Raw genomic sequence first — 16,043 nt, 5'->3', positions numbered from 1 at the left:
AGGCAGTAAGTAGAAACATCAGGGACATGATGCTTAATCCTTACAAAACACTAATTCAACCTCAACTGGAAAAACAGCAGTACACTTTAATAAGGATAAGACGACAGTACAGAGGGTGCACAACACACTGCAAAATAACAGATTTCAGTTGTGAGGGTTGATTTGAGTAACAGGAGCGTTCACCTTGCAGAGGTGGTGATTTGAGAGAAGGTCAAATGGAAAAGTCATGAGGGACCTGGGCAGAACAGCCACAGAGAAACTGTTTGCACTGGTGAAAGGGTCAAGAAACAAGAGGTCACAGATTTCAGGCAGTTAGCAAGAGGAGCTAAAGGTGACAGGATTTTAGAAGAGTCACAGCTAGTGGTTCAGATCCAGAATGAACCTATTGCGTGCCTGGTGGAGGCAGATTCAACCTTGTCTTTCAAAAGGGAATTAGACAAGCAACCAGAGGAAATAAAAACTGGAAAAAGGAAAAGGCAGGGAGTGGAAATAACCAGCATGGCTTCCTTCAGGGTTGCAAGCATTCCATTGTGGAGAGAATCTGGATAATGAGTGTCTTTAGGAAACAGGAAATCAACTTAACCTTGACTTCATTCACCATTTACGCAAGTACTATCCTGCTGGGGTCACTGAATAAGTTTCAAGAGCCGGGATGGCTGATTTTAACAATCTCTGCTCCTACAGCAGTTTGGTCAATTGTAACGTGAAGACAGCCTTGGCTGAAATCAGCTCGCTCATCTGGAACAACATCACGTCAAAATCTACACTCACTCAGTGAGCCAACGAGCTTTTCTTGGGACAGAACAGCCCAGAATTTGCTAGAGTGGAGCATGTCTTGGTGCGTCCATTAGTTAGACTTCCTCCCTCATCCTTTGCCCCAAAATCCTACCGCAAAATGTGAACTGATAAGAGTAACAGGTCGCACAGACATTGGGCAGGAGAACAGTCCACTTCCTCAATCAACAGGGTGGCAATGCAGGCTCAACGGGTTGGATGGCCTGATGCAGCTCCTAATCACATTTTCAGTTGTAACAATTGAGGAAGAGATGGAGAATGGCGCAAGAAAGTCAGGCAAATTGGAGTTAAATTATAGACAGAAAGGGGAAAAAAGGAAGATAATAAAAAGGAGAGAAACAGTAAAAAGTTTCTTTTTTGGAAGTTGTTATAATCTCTAACGACAAGCTGCAGGAATACGATTCCGGACTGTCAATGACTACATGTCAAATTAGTAATCCTAGACAATGGGAAAGCCGTGTGGAACGCAGGGCATGCGTGCATGGAGCAGTTGGCCATAGCATTAACAGAGTTTGATCATACCTGAGGATACCCCTTTACGCTGGAGGATCCCCTCATGTGACTGATTGATAAAACCCGTTCACGCGCTACACCTCCTCCTGCACTTGAACTTCCCCAAGCCGCCTTCAGGTGGGTACCACGATTTGCCCTTGTATCTCTGCAGTGTGATTAACGTTAACGTCAGCACTGCTGGATTACAGCCTATGAATCTTGCACAGAATGTTCTAGAAAAGCACAGGATGTCAGTAAACAGTACCTACAGCCACACACATGGAGTGAGATGCACAGGAGTGTGCTTCACCCAGGTGCTTACCCAGACAGTCCAATCTTCTCTCCATCAAACCAGTTGGTGATCTCTTCTAAGGTGGCTATGCCAAGTTTAGTCAAGCTATTCTGTAGGCAAAAGCAAACAGAAAATGATCTTAAAATGTTATTCCATGTAGACAATGGAGAGAAAAATTATCATCCCTTCAGGCTGAGGCTTTACTTTCTCCCTTCAAATCTCAGAAAGCTGCTTACTTGCTGGAACTGCAGTCAGGATTGTACTTAAGCTGTTATGTCCCATGGTCAGTAGGTCAATATAATGAGGGTAATAGGTGTGTCTACAAATCACCAGCCTGCTGTCAATCTGTGTGGCAAAACTGGCACAAAAAAGGTATTTAAATGCAATGTTGGTAACATACCATTTTTCTCCCCCTAGATATCCTCCCTGCCAGGAGGCAACGAATGCCGATTCTGACAAAAAAATTATTGTTTTTAATACATTTCAAATATTGAAGCAGATTCTCCGTTTGGCTTTGGGCCTCCAGTTTCTATAAACAGCCCACCGAGTGCACTTCCGTCAAAAAAACGTTTCCAACAGGCACCGTGTAACAATTATCAGTTGTAAAAATCCATCTGGGTCACTAATGTCCTTTAGGGTAGAAAATCTGCCATCCTTACCTAGTCTGGCCTATGCATGATACCAGACTCTCAGCAATATGGCTGAATCTGAGTTCTGAGGAAGGGTCACCGGGACACATTAACTCTGTTCTTTCCTTCACAGATGTTGCCAGACCTGCTGAACTTTTCCAGAAATTTCTGGAAATTTTTGTTTTCTGGTTTACAGCATCTGCAGTTCTTTCTGTTTTTGCTTGTGTTTTTTTTTTGGCTGAATCTTAACTGGCTCCTGAGCAATTAGGGATGGGCCAGGCCAGTAAGGCCTGTATAAAGTGAATAATGAAATGGGACAGAGACCCAGCAAATTAATATCTGGCTTAAACTCCGGTGTGCCAATTTAGTTTGCACCAAATCTGTCCATTCTAAACCCAAGGCTTTTGATTTTAAAAGTGAATGAAGGGAGATAAAAGTCACGCTGAAATTGTACTTGATCACCAGTATTGTACAATAAAACAAAACTGCAGATGCTGGAAATCTAGGACAAAAACAGAAATTGCCAAAGAAGCTCAGCAGCTTCCATGGAGAAAGAGCAGAGTTAATGTTTCTAGTTGAGCACCTATTCTTCCCCTGAACAGCAATTTCTGTTTTTAATCCATGAAATTATCATGGTCAAGCAACTTGGTGCTTAAGCTGTTATATCTCATGGACATTACATCAATATGCCTTTAATGGGTATTCTCATGACATCGTCACTGTCACAGCATGTGGTCTTGGAGAATAAAGATCTCCTACTCTATCGGCCTCCTACTAGTCCCACAGTTAGCACTGCTGCCTCACAGCACCAGGGGCCTGGGTTCAATCCCACCATCGTGCGATTGTGTGTGGAGTGTGCATGTTTCCCTGTGTCTGCATACATTTCCTCTGGGTGCTCTGGTTTCTTCCCACAGTCCAAAGATGTGTAGGCTAAGTAGATTAGCCACTGGGAATGTAGGGTTACAGGGATTGGGTAGGGGGTGAATCTGGGTGGGATGCTCTTTAGAGGATCAGTGTGAAATCAAATGAGCCGAATGGCCTGATTCCACACTGTAGGGATTCTATGATCTTGACCTGGGATTCTTTGAAGCCTGAGGAGTACCAGAAATCTGCTACTCAGTCTAATTTGCTCGTTTAACACTAGCCCTGTCTGAGGAATGTAACATTTGCATATAATATTCAGCTCTGTTGGATTATTCACTGCCACTCCATGCCTAGTTACGAGAGCTAACATAAACATTACCGCATCAGGTAAAATACCCTTAATGGAGAGAAAGAAAAAGAAATTGCAGCTGATGATTCGCAGTTTGCCTCTTTCACTAACTCACCCAGCACTCTCTCATTTCGGCCAAGCACTTATTCACTGACCTGCAGTCGCTCCATATCCAGCTTCATGTCAACTGCAGCCTGGCCTGCTTTTCCTTGCTCAGCAGCAAGCTGGCGAAAGAAACCACGCCACTTAACCAGCACCTCGGAGAACTGCAGCTAGAATGACAGCAATGAGAAAGGAGCAAGTACAAAGTTAGATTTCAGAAACAAACATACAGAGCACCCACCATTACCCCAAGGAGATGCATAAATACCCCCTCGCTTTCCTTACAGCATTATACAGAACATATGCTCTTTCCACCACCTTTATTGCTAACAAGACCATTACAGTTTATAAGAAGATTACTCAGGTTTGATGACTGTTCCACACATCACTGCCTTCTCCTCTGTAGTTATTCAGCACCCAGTCTAAGTTTTAATATATAGAAATAAGACTAGCATCCTACCAGGAACTGTGGTCTCCCCAGTGCTGTCAGCTTGATGGCAGAAAATCCATCCTCTGAACTCCCACCTGTAAATAGTACAGGGTGCAGCTATGAACCATCAGAGAACTGAACCAGTGTGTACTAAAATCACCAGCAGCAATATGGACACTACCAGTGAAGGAGTAACCCACTGAACATCAAAAGACTACAGCAAATCATTCACCTCTGCCAGTAATTAGTACACAACCCACTTTGCACCAACAGCAACGATACAGGAAATTAATGTAGGTTGGAGAGTGAGCCATGGAAAAGTAGAAAATCAGCATTAATATACCCATACTACTACCACAGTGCCTAACAAAACAGAGTCATACCAGATGCTGCTATACACTTCAGAAAGGTCTCCATGAACTGGTCGCATTTCGACTCATCAGCATAAAAGTATGTTCGAGCACTAAAGACATCTTCTCTACGGTCTCCAAATTGCTTGTGAGGCCGGAATTTTTTCTCCCTGTGAATGCTGCCTATGGAGGTGAGAAACAACAGCACAAAAATAAAAACAAAACTCTGGAAAGGCCAGGCAAGATTTGCAGCATTGAGAAAAACTGTAACGAGCGGGCCATTTGTTTTATGACCATTTTGAGAGAAAGTTAATTTTTTTTATATTAGGTTGAGCTTTCAGAAAATGGGATCATTGCAGAGAAGCCCAACACTGTTGCAATCAGTTCTGGTGCTCGCATACTGGCGTCCTTATGGCTCAGGGAGTTGAAATCCACAAATTATTTTCCTTTCTCCACTGAGAGACTTATTTGTAAATCTGCTCCCTATCCCAGGTGTGTGGAGTCTAATTACAGCGCCCAAACTGCAGTGCAAGCAGGAACTGGCTAATGAGCATGGAGCAGAACTGCAAGCTGTCTGCATTATGCAATTCAATATACCTTTAGTCTGTTCACTTATAGATAATGCATCCAACATTTTGATTTTTTAAAAAATCACTTTAAAATGAACACAGCTCTGTTTCCAGGTTTGGGTCATCGCATTGGTGACACATGGAGGAACCTACAAGCACTCACATTCATCCCAAGTGCTGCTTGGGCTACACTATATCACAGCACCAACCATTTGTCAGCAGCCCCGACCAGAAAGACGATCTCCATGCCTGAGAGAAAGCAGAGGGCTGTTTCAAGGCTGAGATAAAAATCTGTGTCTATCTCAATAGCAGAATCAAGGTTCAATACAGAAATGGCAGGATATTGGAGTGGAGGATTATTGCATCAGCTGTGATCTCAACAAATGGCAGAGCAGACTCAGTTGCCCAATGCAAAGCACGAAGCAGCTGCAATTCTCAGGCTTACCTTTAACTTCCTTCTCGACTAAAGACTCGCAGGATCTAAAGAGCAAAAGAAAAAGAAAATGAGATTGGTGCATTAAACTCAAGGAAGCATAACAAAATTAGCATCTGTGGCTATGGTGTGCTCAACCATTGATTGCTCTCATTATGAAAGGCTTGTTTCCATGCTGTAGCACTTGATGTCATAGTTTTATACAATAGCAAGGGAATAAACAGTTCAATATACACAATGAGAAATGCATCGTTCTGTATAAAACAGGCTCATACTGCCTGCGCAACCAGAACATAGGCCTAAACCAGGATGGTTTAGGTCTTGGGTACACATTCTTTCCACCTGGCAGCAAGTACTATATATGCTATCATGTGTTCTTTCCCCTGTCCCCCCAAAATTATGTAATTATTTTGAGTTTACTAGACCAGAGCTATGACAATAATTGCAAGTCAGCCACCCTCTGTATTCACACAAGCTTAAAAGAACAATCCAAGCTGGAATGCTGGGTCAGAATTCCCACTATTTGAATTATCTGTGACCTTCTCACACGACTCTCATCTCAAGTCACAAGGGAGCATGTCGATGCAGTTACTGATATGGACAGGCACAGGGACAAAAAAACAAAATAAAGTCGCAATGTGAGTTCAACTACCCCCCAAAGCTATGCAGCAAGAAAGAGAGAGGCAGGAAACTCAAGCAGAGCATGTTAAACTGAAATGGAACTACTTTGACTTTCTGCTTCAAGTAAACATCTTGGCCCTAAACAATTTAAACTATTCTGCTGCTCAGGGACTGCAACTATACAGTTTCACCCTACAACTGACTTTTCTAATTTGAATTAGCACTTGCCCAAAACACTTAAAATATCCTTACTCTTCTCAAATCTTATTTTGTCACATCTGTTGGATTTTAAGATTGTGGCGTTTTCTCCCTCAGATTCAGTATTTCACACCTTAGGCATATTCCTTACTCAGGTGTGGGTCATAACTTGTCAATAGATAGGTGAATGTAACAAGCCCAGGAGTCAATCCGAAAGATTGTACATTTCAGCTGCTGGTTATATTGCATGGACAACCTCAACTTGAACTGTATGCAGCAAAAAAGTTGTTTTCAAAATTTGACTAGAAAATTTGAGAAAGTAAATGCAATCACTCAAAAGTGAAATTGACACAGACACAGACACACACACACAGACACGATGTTGGCTTCCTCACTCTGGTCCATATCCAAGATCAGCATCTGTATTGCTATATTTATACAACTGTTGTCATTTGTTGAGTGAACTGGATTCATTAACAGCATATGCACCATGTCAGAAAATAAGCTGCTTGACACATTACAGAGAAAAATGTTCAGTTTTCGTCAATTTTTCCCTCCTCTAGAGGTTGGGCCATGTAGCCATGCTCAGTAAATGAGACCTGATTATCCAGTTACTCACATCTAGCCAAGCACGTGCATTGATTCGTACAACTTCTGCATGCAAGGCATCAATTACAAGTCTTCCTGATGACAGGAAAGCTATTTTAAAAAGGGAAACTTCAACTGAGTATAAACACATGAAACATTAGTGGCTTAGCTTCAGAGCTCAAAAGGAATGTGTCATGAACCAGTGCACCAAGGAAACAACATGAGGTAGTGTTTATTTTCACCCTCAGTACATGAACTTGGAAATGAGCTGATTAAAAAAAAAGTAGGAGTTGGAGAACATCCATCACTGGTAGCATGGTGGCTCAGTGGTTACTGCTGCTTTCTCACAACGCCAGGGACCTAGGTTCAATTCCACTTGGTGAATGGTCTTCAATGGTTAGAGTGGATTCAGTGGCCTGAATGGCCTGTTTCCACACTGTAAGGGATCCTATGATTTTCTATCACACACATTTTGTAACAAAGGGTCCGACTCTTTTCTAGAAAGCTCCAATTGTTAATTTCATATATCCTCAAAATCAGCTCAACACACTAAGCACCACAGACTCTGCCTTTTGCTGCGGCATATGAATATTAAGTATTGAAACGTATCAAAAACAACAGCCAACTCTCTGTATGCACTAACTTAAAAAGCCACCATAAAAATCTGAAGCTTGAATAGTACCATGTCTCTCAGACCCATTACTACATCTGTACCAAACAAGCCTCCTGACAACCAGCAGTACACACTCCATGCCAGCCAATCCAACCATCAACCTCCCTACAATCGTGTAGCCTGATGTTAAAAATGTCTGTGCGCTCCAAACTGCAAGCCCTCAAGGATCCGAGTATAAACCGACTTACACAGCCAGAAAGCTGAAATGGAGCTCATTTGACGCAGCATCTAAACTGGTCACAGATGACACTTGAGGAGCAATTGTAATATCATATTGCTGTCAGAAGACCTGGGATCAAGTATCCTCGTCCTGTAGAAGCATGTTACAACACTTTTAATCAACCTGTTCAAATGTATCTAAACTGTTAAGTAATTAGAATAGTAGTTCCCAACAAGTGCCACGTGCCGTTATGTAGATGAAACTCATTGCACAACATACAACAGTTAATGGTGTCCATCCCTTGCACTACATCCAAGCTGCAGGAACGTTGCTTGGATCAAAATGTTTTTACATGCAAATCAATTAAAAACTCAAATTTGGAGTAAGCACAAGAGTAAAATTGGCATTTATCCCTGGGCTGCTTCAGGAAGTGTCCTACCTCTCACCAACAGGATACAAGAACATCGAAGTATCTAGCAATATTCCTTATACAAATCCTGCACACATACATCAGCCTCAAACATGAGTGTACGAGAATATGTGTATTGAGAGAAGGGCAAAAATCAAGTGGGCTGCATTCATGTGGGTGCGGGGAGATGGTGGGGAAGAGGAGAAGGAATGGATGGTGCAATTCAGGGAATGAAGGAAAGATTAGATACTATACATTTAAAAAAAACTGGAACTCTTGCCCAAGGTAGAGAACCCAATTCAATCATTTTAGCGTATAGAACATAGAACATTACAATGCAGTACAGGCCCTTTGGCCCTAAAAAGATGAGCCGACCTGTGAAAACAATCTGAGGCCCATCTACCCTACACTAGGCCCGAAACGTCAGCTTTCCTGCTCCTCTGATGCTGCTTGGCCTGCTGTGTTCACCCAGCTCTACACCTTGTTATCTCCATTATCATCTATATGTTTATCCAATGACCATTTAAATGCCCTTAAAGTTGGCGAGTCTATTACTGTTGCAGGCAGGGCATTCCACGCCCTTACTACTCTGAGAAAAGAAAGAATCTACCTCTGACATCTGTCCTATATCGATCACCATCTGAGAAGAACGGCTCTCACTGTCCACCCTATCTAATCCTCTGATCATCTCGTATGTCTCTATTAAGTTACCTCTTAACCTTCTTCTCGCTAACAAAAACAGCTTCAAGTCCCTCAGCCTTTCCTCCATACCAAGCAACATCCTGGTAAATCTCCTCTGCACCCTTTCTAATGCTTCCACAACTTTCCTATAATGTGGCGACCAGAACTGTACACAATACTCGACGTGCGGCCGCACCAGAGTTTTGCACAGCTGCAATATGACCTTGTGACTCCGAAACTCAATCCCTCCACCAATAAAACCTAACACACCGTACACTTTCCTAACAACCCTATCAACCTGGGTGGCAATTTTCAGGGATCTGTGCACATGGACACCAAGATCTCTCTGCTCATCCACACTACCAAGAATCTTACCACTAGCCAGTACTCTTTATTCCTGTTACTCCTTCCAAAGTGAATCACCTCACACTTGTCGCATTAAACTCCATTTGCCACCTCCCAGCCCAACTCTGCAACTTATCCGTGTCCCTCTGTAACCTGCAACATCTTTCCGCACTATCCACAACTCCACCGACTTTAGTGTCATCCGCAAATTTACTAACCCATCCTTCTACCCCGTCATCCAGGTCATTTATAAAAATGATAAACAGCAGTGGCCCCAAAACAGATCCTTGCGGTACATCACTTGTAACTGAACTCCAGGATTAACATTTCCCATCAACGACCACCCTCTGCCTTCTTACAGCTAGCCAATTTCTGATCAAACCGCCAAATCACCCTCAATCCTATGCCTCCATATTTTCTACAATAGCCTACCGTGGGGAATCTTATCAAACGCTTTACTCTCATCCATCTGTTTGGTCACCTTCTCAAAAGAACTCAATAAAGGTTTGTGAGGCACGACCTACCCTTCACAAAACTGTGTCGACTATCCCTAATCAAATTATTCCTTTCTAGATGATTATAAATCCTCTCTTATAATCCTTTCCGACACTTTACCCACAAACGAAGTAAGGCTCACTGGTCTATAATTACCAGGGTTGTCTCTACTCCCCTTCTTGAGCAAGGAGACAACATTTGCTATCCTCCAGTCTTCTGGCACTATTCCTATAGGCAATGACAACATAAAGATCAAAGTTAAAGGCTCTGCAACCTCATCCCTAGCTTCCCAGAGAATCCTAGGATAAATCCCATCCGGCCCATGGGACTTATCTATTTGCACACTTTCCAGAATTGCTAACACTTCTTTCTAATGAACCTCAATCCCGTCTAGTCTAATAGCCTGTATCTCAGTATTCTCCTCGACAACATTGTCTTTTTCCTGTGTGAATACTGATGAAAAATATTCATTTAGTGCCTCTCCTATCTCTTCAGACTCCACGCACAACTTCCCACTACTGTCCCTGACTGGCCCTGATCTTACTCTAGTCATTCTTTTATTCCTGACATACCTGTAAAAAGCTTTAGGGTTTTCCTTGATCCTACCTGCCAACGACTTCTCATGTCCACTCCTGGCTCTTCTTAGCTCTCTCTTTAGATCCTCCCTGGCTAACTCGTAACTCTCAAGTGCCCCAAATGAGCCTTCATGTCTCATCTTTACGTAAGCCTCCTTCTTCCTCTTGACAAGAGATTCAACTTCTTTAGTGAACCACGGTTCCCTCACTCGACCACATCCTCCCTGCCTGACAGGTATGTACTTATCGAGGACCCACAGTAGCTGTTCCTTGAACAAGCTCCACATTTCAATTGTGCCCAACCCCTGCAGTTTCCTTCCCCATCCTATGCATCCTAAGTATTGCCTAATAATGGCCTTTCCACCAGGTATAACTCCTGCTCTGCAGTATATACCTATCCCTTTCCATCGCTAAAGTAAATGCAACTGAATCGTCGTCACTATTGCCAAAGTGCTCACCTACCTCCAAATCTAACACCTGGCCTGGTTCATTACCCAGTACCAAACCCAATGTTGCCTCACCCCTTGTTGGTCTATCTACATATTGTGTCAGGAAACCCGCCTAAACACATTGGACAAAAATTGACCCATCTAAAGTACTCGAACTATAGCGTCTCCAGTCAATATTTGAAAAGTTAAAGTCCTTTGTGTTCACCATCTGCCTCAGAGGCAAGCTGAATTCAAAATTTATTTGGTTTTGATGCAGAAAGATAAAGCAAAAGGAGCATTTTCCAAAACACATTCAATCAGCAATCACAAGCGCCCTATGGTGACACGCACAGCCCCTGAAGACAAATGGAAATTTTCTGCTTGGAGCCAAGCCACAGATTGTGCAACAGGCACATATTTGGCACCACTGAACAATTTCTCCTCTTCAGCATCACCTCCCCTCCACATTTCCAACCAGCCAACCAACGAGAACAGTCCCACCCCCAACATACTTGTAAGATCACTTAAGGTCACGCAACTGAGTTAGGAGCTTTGCACATCTTGATTAAGAATTATTTTTAAAGTAAACAAAATAGGATTGCCCTCCCCTCAGCTCTTAATATTTCACAGGCAGTGGTGATATGTTTCACTGAAAGACATTTCATTGCTTGGGCTGTTTCAGCACATGATATTGCACTCTCACAGAATCACAAAGAAAAAAGAAAATAACATTTCAAGCAGTGCTACCAGGAGCTGAAACACAATGTCTATAATAGGCAGGGACAAGGAATGTGCACCAGAATGGCTCCCCTTTCCGTCCCGTTGGTGGGGAATATTCCCCAGTGGGCAAGAGACGTGCACCTGCTTCGTGGGAGCAGATGACTAATTTGCATCATTAAGGACCTAATTACAACCTAATGATCTAATTACATTAGATCTTGCGAATGGCACATCAGCTGCAACTTCATAGAGGCAGCCTTCAGCCTGAGACAGGAGAAGGCAAACTTCCCACTGTCCCAGTGATTCCCAGACAGGAGCTTGCCATACAATCAACAGTGTTTTAACTGCAATGGACCTCTCTCCGAAAGGTGCCTCCCACTGTGGAGTAGACAGCGGCACAGTGGCAAAGTCCCAACACTAGCAATCTACAGCCTCAGCCCAATGTTGAGGACATGGCTTCAAATCTCAGTTGGATAGTAAAATTTGAACACAACATATAAACTTGGATTGGAAAGCTGGCCACGTCACTCTGGTGTAATCCAATCTGGTTCACTAACTTCTTTGAGGGGAGGAAGTCTGCTGTCCTTAGCTGGTGTCTCCAGAACGACAGCAACATGACTGACCACGAGAATGGTTTAACTACCCACTTAGCGGTGTCAAACGATTAAATAAAAACCTACAAGAAAAAAAAAAGGGTGAAACAGCCACATCAACCTAAGCACCAGAAATGACAAAAGCACATCAAGTCTGTTCAACACAAAGTCCTGCCTATCAACATCTGGTGGCTTGTGACAAACTTGGAAGAGCTGTCCCATTGCCTCATTACACAATAACCAAAGAGTCACATAAACTGAGACTAACCTCACTGTCCCAGCACCACACCATCATCCAGAGATATCATCCACCAGAAGTAGCAGTAGGAATGTATACACAGTCAGGGCACTGTGCCCCTGGCAGCACTCAATATTGATTCTGGACCCCATTATGTCTCATGGCATCAGGTCAAAAAAAACAATGTACATGGGACACCTGCTACTGATTACCCACTTCTGTTATAGTATTGGATCTACACTCTGGGTGAGGGAACAGTGACACGTTTTATTGAACATATCTACAGACAAAGTATGGAAGAGCAGACATCTTCTGGAACACTGTGGACTCTGGCTTCAGTTCCATGCGAGCCAGCACCACTGTGGCATGGCCCGAGTTCCTTATATTCAGCAGCTAATCCCAGAGTGAAGGTTTTTAATTTATTCAGTCCTGGGATGGGGGCATTGCTGCCTGGAGGAGAATTTAATACCAGTCTTTGGCTGCTCGAGGGGGGACAAAAAAAAAAGGTACAATTTACTCTAATCCACATTGGCTACCAGTCACGATGAAACAAATTTTATGGATTAAGCATCTGGGACTTTGCTTTCTCCGAAAGCCATTAAAAATAAGTTTTGATATGCCAAAATAACCAAAGTCAACTGGTTTGATTAGTTAAACTCAGCGATTTAGAAAGGAATCTCTAAATAATATGGCCGAAATTGTCTGCCACACCTAGAACAGACTGTCCATGGGCAATTATCCAAATATTGAAAATTGTTATTGTAATGTATGGCTCACAATGAGAGTTAAATGCTTCTGGATATTTACTTCAATCACAAGTATTGACTGAACTAATTTTTACATCTAAAATTGCTACACAAAGTATGTTGGATGACCTGGTTAGGTCAGTAGGTATGACATGGCAATCTTAAGCTCAGAGTCATGGGTGTAAGCCCCACAATGCTCACAGACTGTTTGCCAGCTCAATGACTCGGTGGTTAGAGCACTGGTGTGGTAAACCACTGGCAGTGACCTCAAATTCTCACTGAAGCCTGCAAAAATGTTCATACATCAAGTGCATCCAGCATCCAAAAGGAGCACTTCAAATGTTTTGGCATCCAGTCCGGAGCCGTTAGTCCAAGTCGAAAGATCTCCTCCTGGGTCTGCTCCTGGGCCTGGCCAGGCTGGCAGTAAACAGGTCCAGGCAGCAGGCCATGGAGGTTGGGGGGAGGGGAAGGGAGTGGGGGTTCATTTCTGCTGCCTGCCTATCTTCTGCAGTTATGTTTGAGCTCAGATGTCCTTTAAGAGGGAGCACATATTGTGCACCAATGTTCTCAATGCCTTTAGGGAGAGGTGGGCACAGTGGGTGATGGAATGCTTTATTTCCCCTTCCAATTCTATTCTGATTCAATCTCTACCCTCTCACTTCACTGTTGCCACCCTACCCACCATGTCAGCATTGCCCTAATGGGACTTTGCAAGTGTCCAGGGAACCAGTAACATGGGTGTTTTCCTAGGAGGTGCAAATAATGTGTAAAAGAATTTAATCAGTAAGAAAAAAAAATAAACCTCCACCTACTTAGATTCAAGGAAAACTGGGGAAAACTCTGGTAAAGGACCATTGAACTCTATTGCAAATGGACTTCCTTCATGGCAGGCCAACTGTCAGTATTCATATGTCAAAACCTCAAGACAAGCATTGGGGTTTTTAAATTCCTTCAGCTTAGAAGCTCCTGCCTGCACCCTATACCCTGTTCTGTTTATTCTAGAGCAGGTGCATGTGTGCACTTTGCAGAATTCAGGATGGATATTTAATTTTTTTTTAAAATAGAAAAGTTTATAATTTAGGAGTGAATAACAACTAGCTCAAATAATTCTGTTATGCTCTTCATATTTAATGCTTATTCAAGTAAATACTAAATGAGGAAAAAAAGTACTGTTTAAAATTTTAACTGTGTTAGCCCAACCTCAAGACAGTGAGAGGATAGGAGTTTATTCATCCCTTCAGAATTGGTTGCGACATGCCCTTCAGCAAATGACACAATTCCCCTCCCATACTGAACACCACTAGGTAGAGAGTGCACCACATGTATTCTGGATGGTGGGAGGATGAGCGACTTCAACTTCCACCACAGAGAGGCAGGACAACTCCACTACTGACCGAGATCTAAAAAGGCAGCCGCAAAACAGTGGGTGGTGAGGGAGATGGGGGGGGGTGGGAAATCTACTTGATCCTGCACTCACTCAACATGTCACAGATGACTTTTCCATACTTGGTAGAAGCGATCACCACACAGTCCTTGTGGAGACAGGAATTGAGGATACCCTCTATTATATGTCTTAAATGAAATAGATTTGAACAGATGAAAGCAGAATCATATACAGGCTATTCACGGCATCAGGCGTACCTAAAAATGAAGTGTCAACTTGAAGCTAGAATGAAAGACAATTTGCATGCCCAGCAATATAAATAACATGCAGCAGACCAGCGATCCCGGAATCAGTGAAGGTCTGCAGTCATGCCACATCTCAGCTGAATGGTGGCTTCGTCGATAGAGCCAAGATGACACCAAAAGAATGGCAATACAGTTCTACCAACCATAGACCAACAGTTACATGGGAACCACCATCTGCAAGTACTCCACACAACATCCTGTCCTGGAGTTTTATTGCCATTCCTTCATTGTCACTGGGTCAAAAATCTTGACATTCTCTTTTTCTGGGAGCACTGTGGGCATGCCTGTTGACAAAAGTCTCACCACCACCTTCTCATGGCAAACAGAAATGGAAAGAAATGTCACTGATACACACATCAAGAGAAGCAATTTTAAATCTCAAATCCCAAGGTCATTAACTTACCTGAGCACTGTCCATTGTCAGTGTTAAGAAACCTCAAGGACTCGGGATATTTTAACACCAAGCTGATCAGAGAGGTTATGACACATCTCTGGAGCACATGGGACTTGAACCCAGACCTTCTGGCCCAGAGATAATTACACCACCACTGTGCCACAAAAGCCCTTAAATGCTCCAGAACTTAAAATAAGATGTCTGGCTAGCAAGCAGTGGATTGGGAATATAATTAAACCACTGAGCCAGTCTTAGTTCAAATCCCGCTCTTCAATTCAATGTTGCAGACACAAAGGTTGGGGAAATCTCCAGCCAGTTTATATTTAGTCAGCTGATCAAAATTCCGGTTACAACTGGTTCATTCCATTGCCCTCACTGTCCTTCAGCTCTGGCAAGGGAAGAAAGCCCTGAGACTTTCAACTAGAGACAGTGTTTATACATCTCGACTGGGGCCAGGCCACTTTGGACTTGAGGCTGTCTCAAAAATATTGACAAGACTTGGGTGTTAAATAGAAACAGTTCTTCAGCTTCTCCCACGGGAGAAAATATTCCCTCTGCTAAGTCTCGATGCCAAGTCCATTCCAAACAAATGTCAATTATAAAATAAAACTTGCACTTTACACAGTCCTTCTCACAACCTCTGGACGTCCCAAAACAATTCAAAGCCAAAAAAATCTTCTGAAATTTGTCACTGTTGCAAAGCAAATCTGTAAATTGATTTATCCATGATTAAGAATCATTTGAAGGTCAGGTTTGCTTGGATAAAGCAATATCCAGAAAATAGCAGTAATTGAAGTCACTGTAATAAAACAGATCTAGCTGACTACCTTGCACACAAGTGATTGTCCAAGGTTCTTAGTGTATTGTAGTTCTTGTTTAGTAATACATTTCAACTATTTAAATTATTCAGAAATTCATTGTGAACCAGACAGACAGTGCTTCATTGGAACAGGAATTGGCCATTCAGTCCCTTAAGCCTGTTCTACATTGCAACAAAATCATGGTCGATCTATGGATTAATTTAACTTCCCTGCTTACGACCCAAATCCTTTAACACCTTTGCTTAATAAAAAGCAAGTATCTACCTCAGATTTAAAATTAACAACCAATTCTGCAACCACAGTTCGAAACTTCTACCACCCTTTGTGTATAGAAATGCCACCTAACTTCTCTCCTGAATGGTCT

At 42.7% G+C, this 16,043-nt stretch overlaps 1 protein-coding gene across 2 annotated transcripts in view; it reads right to left on the bottom strand.

The window, feature by feature from the left end:
* The window catches only part of LOC125464144 (proline dehydrogenase 1, mitochondrial-like), a 47,730-nt gene that overhangs the window by 18,225 nt on the left and 13,462 nt on the right, over window positions 1–16,043 (bottom strand). For both annotated transcript variants that reach the window (XR_007249969.2, XM_048556274.2), the window contains exons 3-7: window positions 5,318–5,352; window positions 4,337–4,486; window positions 3,984–4,048; window positions 3,577–3,693; window positions 1,610–1,689 (exon numbers count right to left, since the gene is read on the bottom strand). Coding sequence is in view for 1 of the 2 variants with exons in the window: in XM_048556274.2 (XP_048412231.1) it covers window positions 1,610–1,689; window positions 3,577–3,693; window positions 3,984–4,048; window positions 4,337–4,486; window positions 5,318–5,352 (447 nt within the window). In the remaining variant the exon portion in view is untranslated. The remainder of the gene's footprint in view (window positions 1–1,609; window positions 1,690–3,576; window positions 3,694–3,983; window positions 4,049–4,336; window positions 4,487–5,317; window positions 5,353–16,043) is intronic.

Source organism: Stegostoma tigrinum, chromosome 26, assembly GCF_030684315.1.
Source record: "Stegostoma tigrinum isolate sSteTig4 chromosome 26, sSteTig4.hap1, whole genome shotgun sequence".
NCBI lineage: Eukaryota > Metazoa > Chordata > Chondrichthyes > Orectolobiformes > Stegostomatidae > Stegostoma > Stegostoma tigrinum.
This window is presented reverse-complemented; position numbering and strand designations above follow the sequence as displayed.